Source organism: Lontra canadensis, unplaced genomic scaffold, assembly GCF_010015895.1.
Source record: "Lontra canadensis isolate GAN:19392208 unplaced genomic scaffold, GSC_riverotter_1.0 scaffold105, whole genome shotgun sequence".
NCBI classification, from domain to species: Eukaryota; Metazoa; Chordata; class Mammalia; order Carnivora; family Mustelidae; genus Lontra; species Lontra canadensis.
Genome location: NW_022631099.1, coordinates 5345545 through 5359848, shown reverse-complemented (window position 1 = coordinate 5359848; position 14304 = coordinate 5345545). Strand labels below are relative to the sequence as shown.

General features: G+C 45.1%; 1 protein-coding gene across 3 annotated transcripts in view; it reads right to left on the bottom strand.

Annotated features, from left to right (window-relative positions):
• CHD6 (chromodomain helicase DNA binding protein 6) overlaps positions 1-14304 on the bottom strand; it is a 140059-nt gene that overhangs the window by 48955 nt on the left and 76800 nt on the right. For all 3 annotated transcript variants that reach the window (XM_032838476.1, XM_032838479.1, XM_032838477.1), the window contains exons 17-19: positions 4462-4626; positions 2760-2939; positions 1424-1534 (exon numbers count right to left, since the gene is read on the bottom strand). In XM_032838476.1, the coding sequence (XP_032694367.1) occupies positions 1424-1534; positions 2760-2939; positions 4462-4626 (456 nt within the window). The remainder of the gene's footprint in view (positions 1-1423; positions 1535-2759; positions 2940-4461; positions 4627-14304) is intronic.

Genomic DNA, 14304 nt, shown 5'->3' with positions numbered 1-14304 from the left:
TGCCAAGAAAGGCTGCAGCGACAGCCCCAGCTGTCCGGCCCAGCATGCGGAGGCAGCCTGCGCTCTGCACACAGCAGGATGGACCAGTCCACCTGCTCAGCAACTTTCTGAAGACACACACATTTCTTGGCTTCTTTACTCCCTGCCTTCCATGGGCAAGGACTGCTAACCCTTCTGTCTTTCCCTGAAGACATGATGCCCAGCCCGGGATCCTCTCTCTGCCCATTCCTGCAGCTCCCCTGCCAGAACCGTCGCCTCTTTTAACAGTCCCCATTAGCTCTTGCTCCTTATCCTTCCTCCCTACCCCCGCACCTCTCCCCAAAGCTCAGCTCAGCTCCCAAATACGTGTCTGTGCAGCCCTGATACACTGTGGCGTCACCCTTGCTTCAGTCACCTTGCTCCGGCTGCTTCTAAACATCTCTAGGACAAGCTTTTGCTCCCCGCCCTCATCCACCGTCCAACACACATGGTAACTTCTTGATTGTGACCTGGTACAATAGGTGTTACTGAACAGGTTACTCAAGGGACTTCAGACTCCTCCTACTGCAGAGAAGACGGTGGACTGGGCCAGCTCCGGTGACCCCTCGGCGGGGTTAAGGCTGGGTGCTGGTTACTGAATCAGCCAGCTATGCGCGGGGACTGTCTCCCAGGCTTGTGGATCTATACAGTTCAACAGCCACCAGCGAAGACAAGTAGAAAGGGATGTATGTGCATCCTGGCGTGAGGTGACAGGACCAGGGATGGAGAAAAGGGATGAGATGAACATGTACGGGGTGCCTCCCCATGGGCTGGCCAGGTGGGTTCACAAGTATTATCGCCAACTCTGTGAGGGGCCATCACTACCTCCCTTTGTCCCGTGTCTTGCTCACTTATCTCAGTAGGGCCAACTGCCTTGCCCAGAGGCACACAGTCAGAGGCGGACTGATGTCAGACTCTGGTTTTGTTCCGGGGCTTAGTCTCTTTCTCATGCTCAGAAGTAGAAGAACTCAAGCTACTGGGAGAATGGAGGGGAGACCAACAAACCCCTTCCTCCTGCTTTGTCTCCTCCAGAGTATCTGTCATAGGCGAAGTTTCCTTCACAGGAAGTGTGGAAGCAGAGGTGAGACAGTCACACGCCAAGGATGGGATGCTGGCTTGGGTCAGAGCTAAACTTGACCTGTGTGTGGCCAGTTCCAGTTCTAACTGCCTTTGTCAAACTTCCCGGGTGCCCAGCCGACTACGTGTTCCATTAGGTCATTTTAAAATTTTAACAACGAACATCCATCAAGCTCTATGTGTCAGGCATATTTTAAGTATGCTACATACAGCAGCTCACGTATGACCTAAGGCTCAGGACTGAATAACAACTTGAGCTGTTTGGGAATTTATGGTCCTCTGAGACACACAGAAATTGTGATGGAATCGAACATTCTTGGTACTGTACCTTTTCATTCTTTGCTTCAGTGTCCAATTCAGCTATTTTGGCCCATTTCTGCCAAAAGTTTGGGTCATCTAAGGAAATATCTGTCCTGTTTCCTGAAGCCACAAAGCTAGCCTGTGGAGATGACAAAAGTCAATAAACTGCACTTGAACACAGTACAAACTGGTAACACCACCTATGTTACTGCAAACATACCAGAATCTCAAGTATGTTCTAGCTGTGTTCGAAACCAAAACCCCTAACAGAGCCTCCCAAATGAATGTGAAAATCTCAAGACTGATCTTTTCTACAGGCGCCTGGGTGGCTCAGTGGGTTAAGCTTGTGCCTTTGACTTAGGTCATGATCCCAGGGTTCTGGGATTGAGTCCCGCATCAGGCTTGTGCTCCACAAGGAGCCTGTTTCCCCTCTGCCCCTCCCCTGGCTTGTGTCCTCAGTCTTGCAAATAAATAAAATCTTAAAAAAAATACTGTTCTTTTCTAAAGATTGGGTATGGAAATTACAAATTCAACATGTAGCATTTTTTGGAACTGGAAGTTGGAAGCAAGAGAAAGCCCCTGGAACACAATGGCAATGTAAACTTGATGTCCAGTTCCCTGTGAAATGGCTGCTGCTTCCAGCTTCCCTAGATGGGCTCTTTCTTCCAGCTCACCACTTTCTAAGTGACCGCTGCAGGAAGGGCACCAAGCTGGGCAGTGTGAGGGGCACTGAGATGAGGGGCACCTGTAACGCACAGGTTGTCCCACTGAAAAAGTCCTACCTAAGTCAATCACACAGGCCACAAAGCTCCCGATTCTGTGGTCAGGAACCTGAGAGTGATCTGGTAAGTGGTCTCATTAGTTCAATCCGAAATCCAGTGAGCTGAAGGGCAGAGGAAAGGGGCATGTAGACTAGCAGATGGGAATCTAGACTAACATCTCTTTTCTCATGGAATGAGCAAAAACACTTGCTTCAGTTTGGAGAATGGAATGTTCATTGGAATTGCAGGGCTTGGACAGGGGTCAAGGAGTGCCCTACAAGGAAATGCAGAGGAGCACTCAAAGATGTCAGAGCCGTCTTTGTGAAGAGTGAACAGTGCAAAGCTGTAAACCAAGGTGTCTTTCCTGTCTGCTGAAGATCAGCTCCCGAAGTCAGGAGTGCTGTTTTCTTTCTATACAGCTTCTGGCTTGTCACTCAGAATCCCCCCCGAGAACCTGCACTTTTGGTCTCACACGAAACACATGTGTAGACAATCTCAACAGTCTGATATAGAGAAAACAAAGCCTGGCCAGTGAAGATCAAAGAATAGCTTTCTCTCTGCTCCCGCTCCAAACACATGGACTCTGGACAGAAGGTGCCATACCTTGGCGAAAGTAGACCCTTTCCCTTCGGACTGGATGGTGATGGTGTGGGTTCTTCTCTGCAGAATCTGGTCTATGTCTTCTTCACAGAACTTGGAGCCTTCATCTTCCTCATCCATCAAAGCTCCATAAGCGCCTTTCCGGAGCAAGTCCTCTACCTCCATTTTTGAGAGCTGTTGTACCTGGACAGGTCACCAAAGGCTACTCACAAAGCGGAAAATGCACAGGAGAGAAACAGCCTCAAATCTGGCCTTCATGATTCAGTACGTGCTTCCTCCACTAACTGCACATGTCAGAATAAAGACAGGGGCTATAAGTTTTAGAAAATTAAAGCCCAGGGCGCCTGGGTGGCTCAGTAGGTTAAGCCTCTGCCTTCGGCTCAGGTCATGATCTCGGGGTCCCGGGATTGAGCCCTGCATCGGGCTCTCTGCTCAGCAGGGAGCCTGCTTCCTTCTGCCCGCCTGACTGCTTCTCTGCCTAGTTGTGATCTCTCTGTCAAATAAATAAATAAAATCTAAAAAAAAAAAAAGAAAGAAAGAAAGAAAGAAAGAAAGAAAGAAAGAAAGAAAATTGAAGCCCAGATAAAGACCCTCAAGAAAACCATGGAGAAGGCAGGCAGATAATCCCTGATGGGGAGCTCTGGAATAAAAGCCAGTACATGACCCAGTGGCCCTAACATTCCTCAGGACATTAGTTACTATCAAATGTCACAAGTCGTTGAAACTACGTACCATGAAGAGGATATATTTAATGTTTTAGTTTGAGTCTGTATCTTTAAAAACCTCCAGATGTACTAAGCGAGCTAAAGAATGATGACTTATTCATTATTAAATAAAAACATGAGTACTGGAAATGATGTCATTTCTCAACTAAAGAAAGGATCCTGTGCCAAGTGAGATCCTCTCAACTGCTTGTTGAAAACAGGAAATGGGAGTTCAAAACACCCTTTCCTGGTTCTCATTAAGAATCTGGTTCTCTTTCTATCAATCACAAGAGGGAATTCCATGACTCCCAGCACTGGTAACTTGAAGTATTATACTTAGCAACATATGCAAGGCTAAGAGGATATAGAACATCTGGGCTGAAGATAACTCATTTAGAAGGTTTTAATTCCCAACCTTTGATGCCCTGAGTCCAGAGATTTAGGAGATACTCTGCTTTGTTGGCCTAAAATTTAATACGACTTAGGAATCTTAGCTGCAATTTTTCATCCCCGTGGAGGGGGAAAGAGATTTTATTAACTGCCATATAGCAAGCTGCTAATTTATTCATTCAGTTTTTTCATGGACCGTCATGCATTGAACATCTTTAATATGCCAAGTGCTGTTAAGGGCCATGTGGGATACAGATAAAATAGGTCCCATTACACCCTCAGGAGGCTCAAAGTCTGGAGCATATGGTGACAAGAGATATTTAGTGTTAAGTGTTAAGATCTACTGACTTCTAACGGGCACGGTTGGAAACTCCGCTCACTGGAACGTTGCTCCATGTTGGGCGATCCTACCCCATCACTGCGCCTGTAAAACGTGGACAGCTGACCCGGAATTACTTCTGCTGTGGGGAATGACTCAACAAAGACGTGTGACCTGACTCCATTTAGTGAACGTGAATCTCCAAACAGCCATAGGAAGGAAGATTCCAGAGGGGCCCCGGCTGTGTGATGAGTACTTCTTGGGGACCCTGGGTAGGTACTGTCATACTCACTCCATTGGTGCTGCCCTTTCGGTTTATGTCCTGAAGAACAGCCTTGTCCAGGCCCAGCTTCAGGCTGGCCTTGTCAAACATTTCCCGCTCGTAGGAGTTCCGAGTAATGAGACGATACACCTTCACGGCCTTGCTCTGGCCTATCCGGTGACATCGGGCCTGAGCCTGGGAAGGAGGGAAGGTCATACACATCATGTCACCAGATATAATGGCAGCAGCCCAAGGAACAGGGAAACACTTAAATACCATGTGCTGTGAGTGCCTGGCTCTCACAGTTAGGAGTCATGGGACGAGTTTTGGAACAATATTCACCCAGATGTCAGCTGCCCCTTCAAACTCACTCACTTCTTCACACCATTATTTACTGAGTGACTACCATATGCTGGGATAAAGCTATGAGAAGGACATGGCTTCCCACCCTCCCCAGCTTGCCGTCTGAGCACAGGCGCTCATTCCCAGGAGGCTGTCCCTCTCTCTGGGCAAATGCTTCAGAGCTGGCGCAGCACTCTCTCATTTTACTAGGAAGAAATTCTCACACAGAGACAACAGTAGAGAAAAGTAGAAAGATCTCTTATGGACAATCGTTTCTCATCTCTACCATGCCTCCACCCTCTAAGACTATTATGAAACAAATCCTAGGGATCCTAGGGTTTCATCTTTACGTACTTAACATATAATTCAAAAGATAAGGACTCTGGTCTTTGCCACTGCCACACTTCAAAACATGAAAACTTGGCAGGAATCATCTCATCAGTGTCCCAATTTCCCTGCTTATCTCATAGGCATATTAAGTGTGCTTGTTTGGATCAGGATGTAAACAGGGCCCATATGTTGTAGCGGCTTGATAGGTCTCAAGTCTCTTTCAATCTACAGACACTCCTTGCTTTTCGACCTCTCCCTTTTTCAGATACAACTTTGGAAAAAAAGCTTTTATTTATTTATTTGAGAGGGGGAGAGAGAGCACGAGAGTGCTAGAGGGGGGAGGTGCTAGAGGGAGAGGGACAAGCAGACTCTGCACTGAGTGGCTAGATCCACTATTTCATGACCTTGAGATCATGATCTGAGCCGAAATCAAGCTGAAATCGGACGTTCACATGACTGAGCCACCCAGGCGCCCCTCAAATGCAACTTTTTTGTTGGAGAAACCAGGTTTCTGTCCTCTAGTTTCTAACCATCCGCATTTTGCCACCTGCATTCTGGCTGTGTCATTGAACAAGTTCCTATGTTCCCTGTATTTCCTCTAAACTGGGAGCTGGACATCTTGAGACTTGATCAGGTTAAGATTTGACTTTTGGCAAGTGTTTCTTGGTGGTGTTTGAATTTCCATCAGGAGGCATATGATGTCCGGTTGTCTTTCTCTGAGTGATAATCATTGGCTAGACCCACTACTTCATTAGAGGTTACAATCCCTCATGAATTTTTTGGTTACCCTGATGTTCAGTTCCTGTAGAAAAGACAAGCTAAATGCCTGATTATTTATTTTTTACAGCTTTATTTATTTTAGAGAGAGACGGTGAGAGAATGTACGAGGGGGGGAAGGGGCAGAGGGAGAGAATATCCAACCAGACTCCTGCTGGGTGTGGAGCCCAACGCGGGGCTTGATCCCATGAGCCACGAGATCAGGACCTGAGCTAAAAACCAAGAGTCAGACATGTACGTGGCTTCTCTTCCTTCTCTTTGTTTAAATCATTTTCCAAAATAATATCCTCTAAAAGTGACCAATGAAGACTTTTCTATTTATTTTTTAAACACCACAATGAGGTTATGCACTTAAATATATATGCTATGTTTTATCCCACTGCCGTTATTCTTTCTCCTGAGGGAAATTTCAAGTTGGCTCCTGAATTCTTTTGACATGATCCAGTCGAATACAAAAAGGAGCATGATGAGAATAAACTCTGGTGTGAAAATGGATGTGGAGGTATCCACATGAGCCCATGGTTCCAGGTGGGTGTGAGCACATGCGCGCATGTGCGCACGCACACACACACACATACACACATAGAAAGAAATAGATATGGACAGGCTATTTGTGTTTGCTTTCTGGTATGACATGTTCCATGTTCCTACTATAGATTTCCTGCCCAGACCTGGAGTTTGGCCATGTTCTTCCTGGGAGTCCTGATTTCTTTCAGTGAGAGTCTGGATGCTCCAGAGATGCTCCTTGTTATTAGGTAGGTCATTGTTTCTAGGCTGATTCAGAAGTGTGTGTGTGTGTGTGTGTGTGTGTGTGTGTGTGTATAGTGTATACAACCATGTGCATATATAAGACAAAATACATCACAAGATCATACAATTATTTGTAATCTAAACTTAAAAGCATGGGATTCTAACTTTACCAACCACACACCTATATTTCTTTCTAACCATGTCAAAAGGCTCAATTCTCAACCATACCAGCATCATTGCTCATTTGATTTATCCCACAATTTATGTAACAGTCAGAAAAACTGTATTATTATGATCTCCTCAAAACATAATTACTAAAAACAATGCAAGATTTTTGTTTTCCTCCTCTCAGGGTTATATCCCACTAAGTATGTACACTTAAATTACAGTGTTTTAAATACACAGTGGCAGGTAGGTTTCTTTTTTTGCCCAGTGGTAGGGTCAGAAAATGTGAAACTACTTTCTATGTAATACAGGATTAAGGAAATGGGTGAATATACTGAGGAAAATAAGAATTAAGGTTTTCACTGTTGAAGAAGGAAGTTATAAATCCATAAAGAAAAAAAAACACTAGAGTAACTGTGGTATTGGAATGGATCTGGAGAGGTTTCAGCATTAACTCGTGGCTAGGTGTGTGTCTGTGTGGATATAAACATACACATACGTACAGGTCTAGAAACAGATATGGATATATGTGTGTTTATAGGTTTATTATACATGTGTATATATACACATACAAATGAATGCATATTATGTATCTATGTGCATTTATATTCTCTGTGTGTCTGTATTCTAGGTAGGACCACCAAATGCGCCTAGGAGCAACAGTATCTCAGGAGCAAAGGCCATAACTCACTCCCAGATCTTGGTTTCTAAATATATTCTCCATTAAGACAAAACCTAGGTATGTGAGAGAAGTAGTTAATCCCAGGGCTGGGGGCAGAAAAAGTAGAGGACGAGCCCCAAACATATTATTGTGCCAGAACATAAGGAAGTGGGCAAAGAAGGATGGAGACATACCCAAACAAAACCGTCAACTTGAAGAGGTTTCCCACTGGCTACGTCCAGGATAATCTGAGTACCAAAATAAACATAGTAGTGGAATATAACCCACTGAATGAAAAAAGAACCCATGAGTACATGATGACATAAATAAATGGGAGAAAAAAGGGAAAACTTTCTTATAGTAGAATATGACTAACAGTTCGAGTAACAAAGCTTAGAAAAATATTTATTTATACAGTCCTGAAGTATCTCTCCAAAATTGCTTATTAGTTTCAAAGGAAAAAACAGCGACTTTATAGTGGAGACATCTGGTAGACACCCATTAACTAAGATATCTAAGTGCCTATTAACACACAAACAGACGTCATGTTTCTCCTGATGTGATATATTGAGAAGGATGTATCAACTTCAGTGGTATTACTAAGCCCGAATCCAATCCTGAGGAAATAAGAAACACAGAAGGAGGGATAATATGTAGAACTGGACTACACTCCTTAAAAACATAGGGTTGTAAAAAAAATGAAAGACTGAGGAACTCTTCTGACTCAAGAAGACTAAAGATGTGGGCAGTAAGGTGATGGGTGCTCCTGGACTAGACGGGCTTCAGGCTTGGGGAAGAGCGGCTATAAAGGACACTGAAATAAATGAGAAATCTGAATAGGGACTGTGGATTAAAGACCGTTTTCTTATTTCCTGATTCTGAGAACTAAACTGTGGTTAAAAAGAGAATATCCTTGTACTTAGGAAATACACACCAGAGTACTTGGGGGGTCAACTTACTCTCAAATGGTTCAGACCAAAAATGGTGCGTGCACACATCTGTTTAAGTCTACCTAGGTACTCAGAGAGGTAGGGGAGCGAGATGGCAAAATTATAAAGCAAATGGGGCAAAATATAAAGAGTTTGTGGATCTGGATAAAGGCTATACTGAATCTGCAAACTGAAAATTATATCAAAATGAAAATGTCAAAAATATTAAATAAAACATTTGAAATAATTTCTCCCTTGGGGTTACACTGTCCCCTTGATATACAGCAAGATTCAATGGTTTCATTTTGCTTCTGCATTTTAAGGACTGATTCCCACCCCCCCCACACACACATTAATTTAACCATAATGAAGGGAGTGGGAAAGACGAAAACCAAACCAAGTAACTTTGGAAAATGGTATTTTGATTATATACCGCAAGACTAATGACAAACATACAAAAAAACCAACCCACTACTACAGTTCATTATATGGTGGTAAATTTATTTATGTTTCACAGAATATGGGTTAGGAATTCTGCAACGAGTTTATGTACATACTAGGATTGAACAAATGAGTAAATATACTGTGCTATTATGAGACTGAAACTTCTCATAGTCAGAGAAAGGAGTTAAAAGAAGGAAGAGGGGAAGGCTGGAGTGAATCCTGTGTTGTTGGACTGGAATCAGCACCCACTGAGGGTAGACAGATAGGAAGAAGTAAAGATGTGTGGTGTAAGTGTTTGTGTCAAGCACATATACGCGCATATCCTAGCTCTGTCTGCTTAGAGAGTCTAGAAGCTAGCAGCAATGGGCATGCCTGGTAGCCAGATCTTGGTGGCTAAATGCCATTCATTATTTTTGTTTGTTTGTTTTAAAGATTTATTTATTTATTTGAGAGTGAGCAAGCGAGCAGGGGGAGGGAGATAAGCAGACTCACCACTGAGCAGGACACCCACCCCAACACGGGACTTGATACCAGGACCCTGAGATCAGGACCTGGGTCAGACGTTTAGCTGACTGAGCCGCCCAGGTGCCCGTAAATGCCATTCTTACATGAAAGGAATCCGTGATTCTTGGAATAACTGCCAATTTTACGGCTGTGGCAGGAAAAATGCAACAGGAGCCTGAACGTCTTGTGGGGCCAGAAAGGAAGTGCTCAAAAACTGATGAGGGCAGGTCGAAAGGACACAGGAGCTAACCGGAAGGAGCTCCTAATGACCAAGTATGAACAACAAAGTAAATGAGAGTAAGAGATTACAAGCCATAAATAAAATGAGTCCATACTGGTATAAGGACATAGAGGGAGAAGGAGCTATTCTCTATAGGATTCCAATTAATAAGTGTAAAGGAAATAACAGAAATAGAAAATTACAAGGAGCCAAACCCCACGGTAGTAACTGTTGAAGGCAAAACCACTAATGGATGCTAAAATTAACAGGCAAAAGTATGGTGAGAAACAGGATATTTACAGAGTCTCAAGATATCCCCTCCCAGGATACTAATTAAGTTTCAAAGTAAAAATAAAATAGTTACTTTACAGTGAAAAAACCTGGCAGATACCACCTTGACCAAGTAATCAAGGTTAACATCACAAGTATTAACCCATATACCCCCGAAATGATGCACTGAAAAGGACATGACATCACTTCTATGATATTCTTGCTGAAAATGCATAACCTTAAATCCGATCATGAGAAAACATTGGGCCGACACAAACTGAAAGACAGCTGGTCAGAACCCTTCAAAGTGTCAAGGTCATAAAAGATAAGGAAAGACAGGCTCTGTTGCAACTGAAGGAGGCTAAGGAGTCAGGATTTCTAAAGGAAACAGGAGAACGTGCATTGGATCCCTGACCAGAAAAATAACATTTCTAGGAAACCGAAGGAATATGAATATGGTCTATAGATTATTGTGTCAATGTTAATGTTCTGGTTTCAATAAGTAGGCTATGATAACATGAAATGTTAACATTAAGGAAAGCTAGGTGAAGGGTCCTAGAACTCTGCAATACTCTGCAACTTTTTTAAAGTTTAAAATAATTTCAGAATAAAAACTTTTTAACTTTTTTTTTTTAATTGTTTCTAATTTTCTGAACGCTCCCAGTGTGGAGCCCACCACGGGGTCTCAACTCAGGACCCTGAAATCAAGACCTGAGCTGAGACCAAGAGTCACATGCTTAACTGACTGAACCACCCAGACACCCCGGACACTAAAGTTTTTAAAAATTAATTTTGTTTTATAATGTTATAAAATACTTAGGGTGCTTCCATAGTCAAATATACAAAAAGGCATGTTTGAAAAAAGTAGCTTTTATCCCTGTCACTTCCATGCTGTTCCCTCACTCCCCCTATAGGTAACACTTTAAAAATAAAGCGTTTTTTGTTTATCTTTCCTTTGGGAGGCAGGGCAGAAAGAGACAAGACGCGCACACAGCTTTTTTTAGATAAACGCTAGCATGCTATACATACTTTTTCCACCTTATCTCCCGCCCCACCCAAAAATATACTTAAGAGACTAGACACATTCCTCATTCTTTTATGAAAGTTGAAAATACCATGGCTTAGTCAATCAGTCTTCTATTGCTAGACAGCTAAGCTGTTGAGCCTTTGGCTATTATAATTAGTTGTCACATCTTTCAGTGTCTTTAGTGGCAGCAAATCGATTAGAAGATTTGATGGGAGTGATCAAGGTAATAATACGGCACGTGGGATGTGTAAAGCAGTATTAGTATGTGGCCACAAGTAGGGACACGGATTTTCTTTCTCTGGTTCACCTGATGTTGAAGATGAATTACAAGAGGGAGTTTAAGAAATGTTCTGAGCACAGGTCCGATATAGGAGTGCTGCACACACCACTAACTAACTACCTTCCTGGTATCCACATTCCCTTTATACCTCACTCCCAGAACCCTAATCCTTGCAGAGGGCAGCAGCGTGTCCACCAGAAACCATCTCCAGCCTCCCCGGGATGATGGGGAACACCCTGCACAGTAAGATGCAGCAGAAGTCTATGGGGATATCTGGGAAACTGCTCTCCTGAGGACTGCATCACAAGCTCCTTCCCTATGCTTTCTGCAGTATCCATCTCGGAACATAGGATATAATTCGCATTCCCTGAGGATGCTGGAGCAGAAAGACAGAAGGAACGCAGGGCTCTGATGACACCGTGAAGCCACCTTACCTTGGACTGCCCATCTCTAGCTTCCTCGTTAATGGAGAAAAACATACCTGTTTTGGGGGGTGGGGGACACTGTCACAAGCAGCTAAATGACACCAGAAGATACATATGTGCTCTCTCAAGAGGACTTACCTGAAAGATAAGAGGATGAGTCCTGTCACATTTAAGATACTCATCCTTCACGGTTAACCTCCAATGGCAGTCCTCACTTCCCTAACCAGAACTCACACACAAAACAACGTGGTAAACGGAGGAAGCTCAGAACCAGGGCAGCAGCTGAGATGACGGAGCAAACGCGACCCTCAGCAAAGGCGGTGGCCCCAAGGACAGGGCGGGGAGCACCACGGGAAAATTCTAGAGCTCTCGTGCTCTCCCGCATGATGGGCTGGCTCAGGGTTTGGTCTTTACGATTTAATACGTTCGAAGTGAACAAAGACAGGCCTACGAGAAACAAGCAGTGACATTCAGAAAATTAGAAACAAACAACCAGGCATAGATCCCAGTGACTGCAACGGGAAGAAGTCCGGGAGCAGCTGAAATGAACAGCAACAGGTTTCAAACCGGTACCAGCCCTCGACTTAGCTGTTGTCGATTCCAAATCCAGAATGCGGCATAACCTTGTCTGATCACCTAAAAATTAAAGAGCTCGTACAAAGAACCAAGCATAATGTTGACTCCTCTCCTGACCCTTATCTACTTTTTCAAATCATGACCTACATTCTAAAAGTACGTTTTCTCTAATACTTTATTTGCCCCAATATTTTATTTCAGGCCCAGCAATTTTACATCTCTCCTGGCACTCTAAAAGTCTGCATCCACTGGCCAACTATTGTTGCAAAAGAGGGCCCAGCGGCTCTCCCTGCAGCAGGAATCAGGATAGGCTGGGTGCTGCCCTCCCTTAACCATCTCTTCTGCAGGCCTGCTTTGGAATAGAAGTTTCTGGCTCCAAATCTGTTCCTTTGGGAAAGGCATGATCCTCTCTTAAAATGTAAACATTTTTGGGAAATAGCACAGATACGTGCCCTCTCCATTTCTACTGCGTGACTCAGTTTATCACCCAAACTGAAGTCCTGAGCACTGCTGTCTCCCCAGGGCCTGGCCTCAGTCTAGAGCTCACTAAAGGGGTCAAAACGTCAGCCAAGAGCAGGCTGAGCACCGGAGAGAAGCCTGAGTAGCATGGGGAAAGGGTGCTTCAGGGCAGCCAAAAAAGTCGGGAGTGAAAAGGAGAGGACGTTGGAAGGAGAGGCGGGACTCATTATGTGCAGCCTGTGGTGCATCCTCAGTGCCCTCTCCAGCTGCCCCAGGGGCGCCACCTATGCTTATTCCTACCCTTTGTTCCCGTGGTCTGGAACATTCTTCCTTCTGATCTCAGATTTGGATGCTACCCCTCACTTGGGTCTCTGCTCAGATGTCACCTTCTTAAAGAAGGCTTCCTAGACCACACTCTAGGACAGGGCACCGACCGCCACCATTCTCATCCTTTGAGTCTGTTTAACTTCTTCGTAACGAGGATGGCGATCTGCAACTTGCTCATCTAGTTTTCCTTGTCAGCCCACTGAAACGAAAGCCCCACGAGAGCACTAACCACCGGTCTTGCTCACTGCTGTGTCTCCAGCCCTGTGAACAGCGCCTGGCATGCCCCGGTGTTTGGCAAATACTGAATGCAAAGACCATGTAACAGAGCATTCACAAATTCCCAACTTTCTTCCAGCAAAGAAAAGCAAAACCAGTGGAGTCTAGCCCTCTGAGGTCCGGGTCTACATACTGGTAACAGAGTTGGTGCTGGCAACGCGCAGCCATGGAGGAAGAGGCCCAGGAGGCCGCCAAGTTTCCCTTCTTGGAGCAGTGCGTCAGGCCCCTGGGAACGGACCGTGGAAGGGGCTCTGGCTCCTCAGGGGGGATTCGCTCTCCCTTCCCAAATGCTGTGGACAGGCAGCTGTCGCACTCCCCTGGAGCTGTGCCCTCTGCGAGCAGCTCTGCTCCCATGCCTTCTGAACCCTCCTTCCAGGGACCTCATCAACAGGAGGGACAGGGAACCGTACGGCCCTACCATGGTGACCCTGAGCCCTGTCCGGCCCTCCGGAACTCTGGCCCAAAAGACCAAAAAGTTCCCAGAGGAGCATCTGAGGTGTCAGAGGGCCATAAGAAAGCAAGGTGTTGGTGGCCTCTGTGAGGGGACGCGTGGTACCCTACTACTCCCACAAGGCCAGTCTCTGCCCTCACAGCTAGCAATACTGCTAGCTTCCTGCAAACCAGAAGAAAAGAAAGCCGCTTTTTCTACAGTCAATACCCTTTACTGTTTTTTAACCTTGGTGCTCCTTGGTGCTCCGTGAAACCTGACGTACCAGAACTGGCTCACAGCCGTGCCTCCCAAATGATGGCGAGAAAGAGCGAACTTACCCTCTTGATTGTCTTATATGCACCGAAGCTAACACAGACACATTCAAGGTCTGAGGGAAGACGTGGCATTTACCGGCTACCTCTGGGGAAGATGTGCCTGTTAAAGGGACCTTGAGTTGGTTCACCTCTGAGACGGGTGCGGTCCTTCGGTGTCCCCTGATTCTCTCTTTATCCCTGAGTAGAGCCTGGTTCCTATCCTAGATCCTAATGAACTTCACTGTTCTGGAAGGGGGGCCAGGGAGCTGTGGGAGGGAAGTGCTGCCAGGCTCATAGAGCAGAAGTCCTAGGTCCCCATCTTCGTGCTTCCAGAGGGAGTGTCTGCTCCCAAACCTCCTTCTCCCAG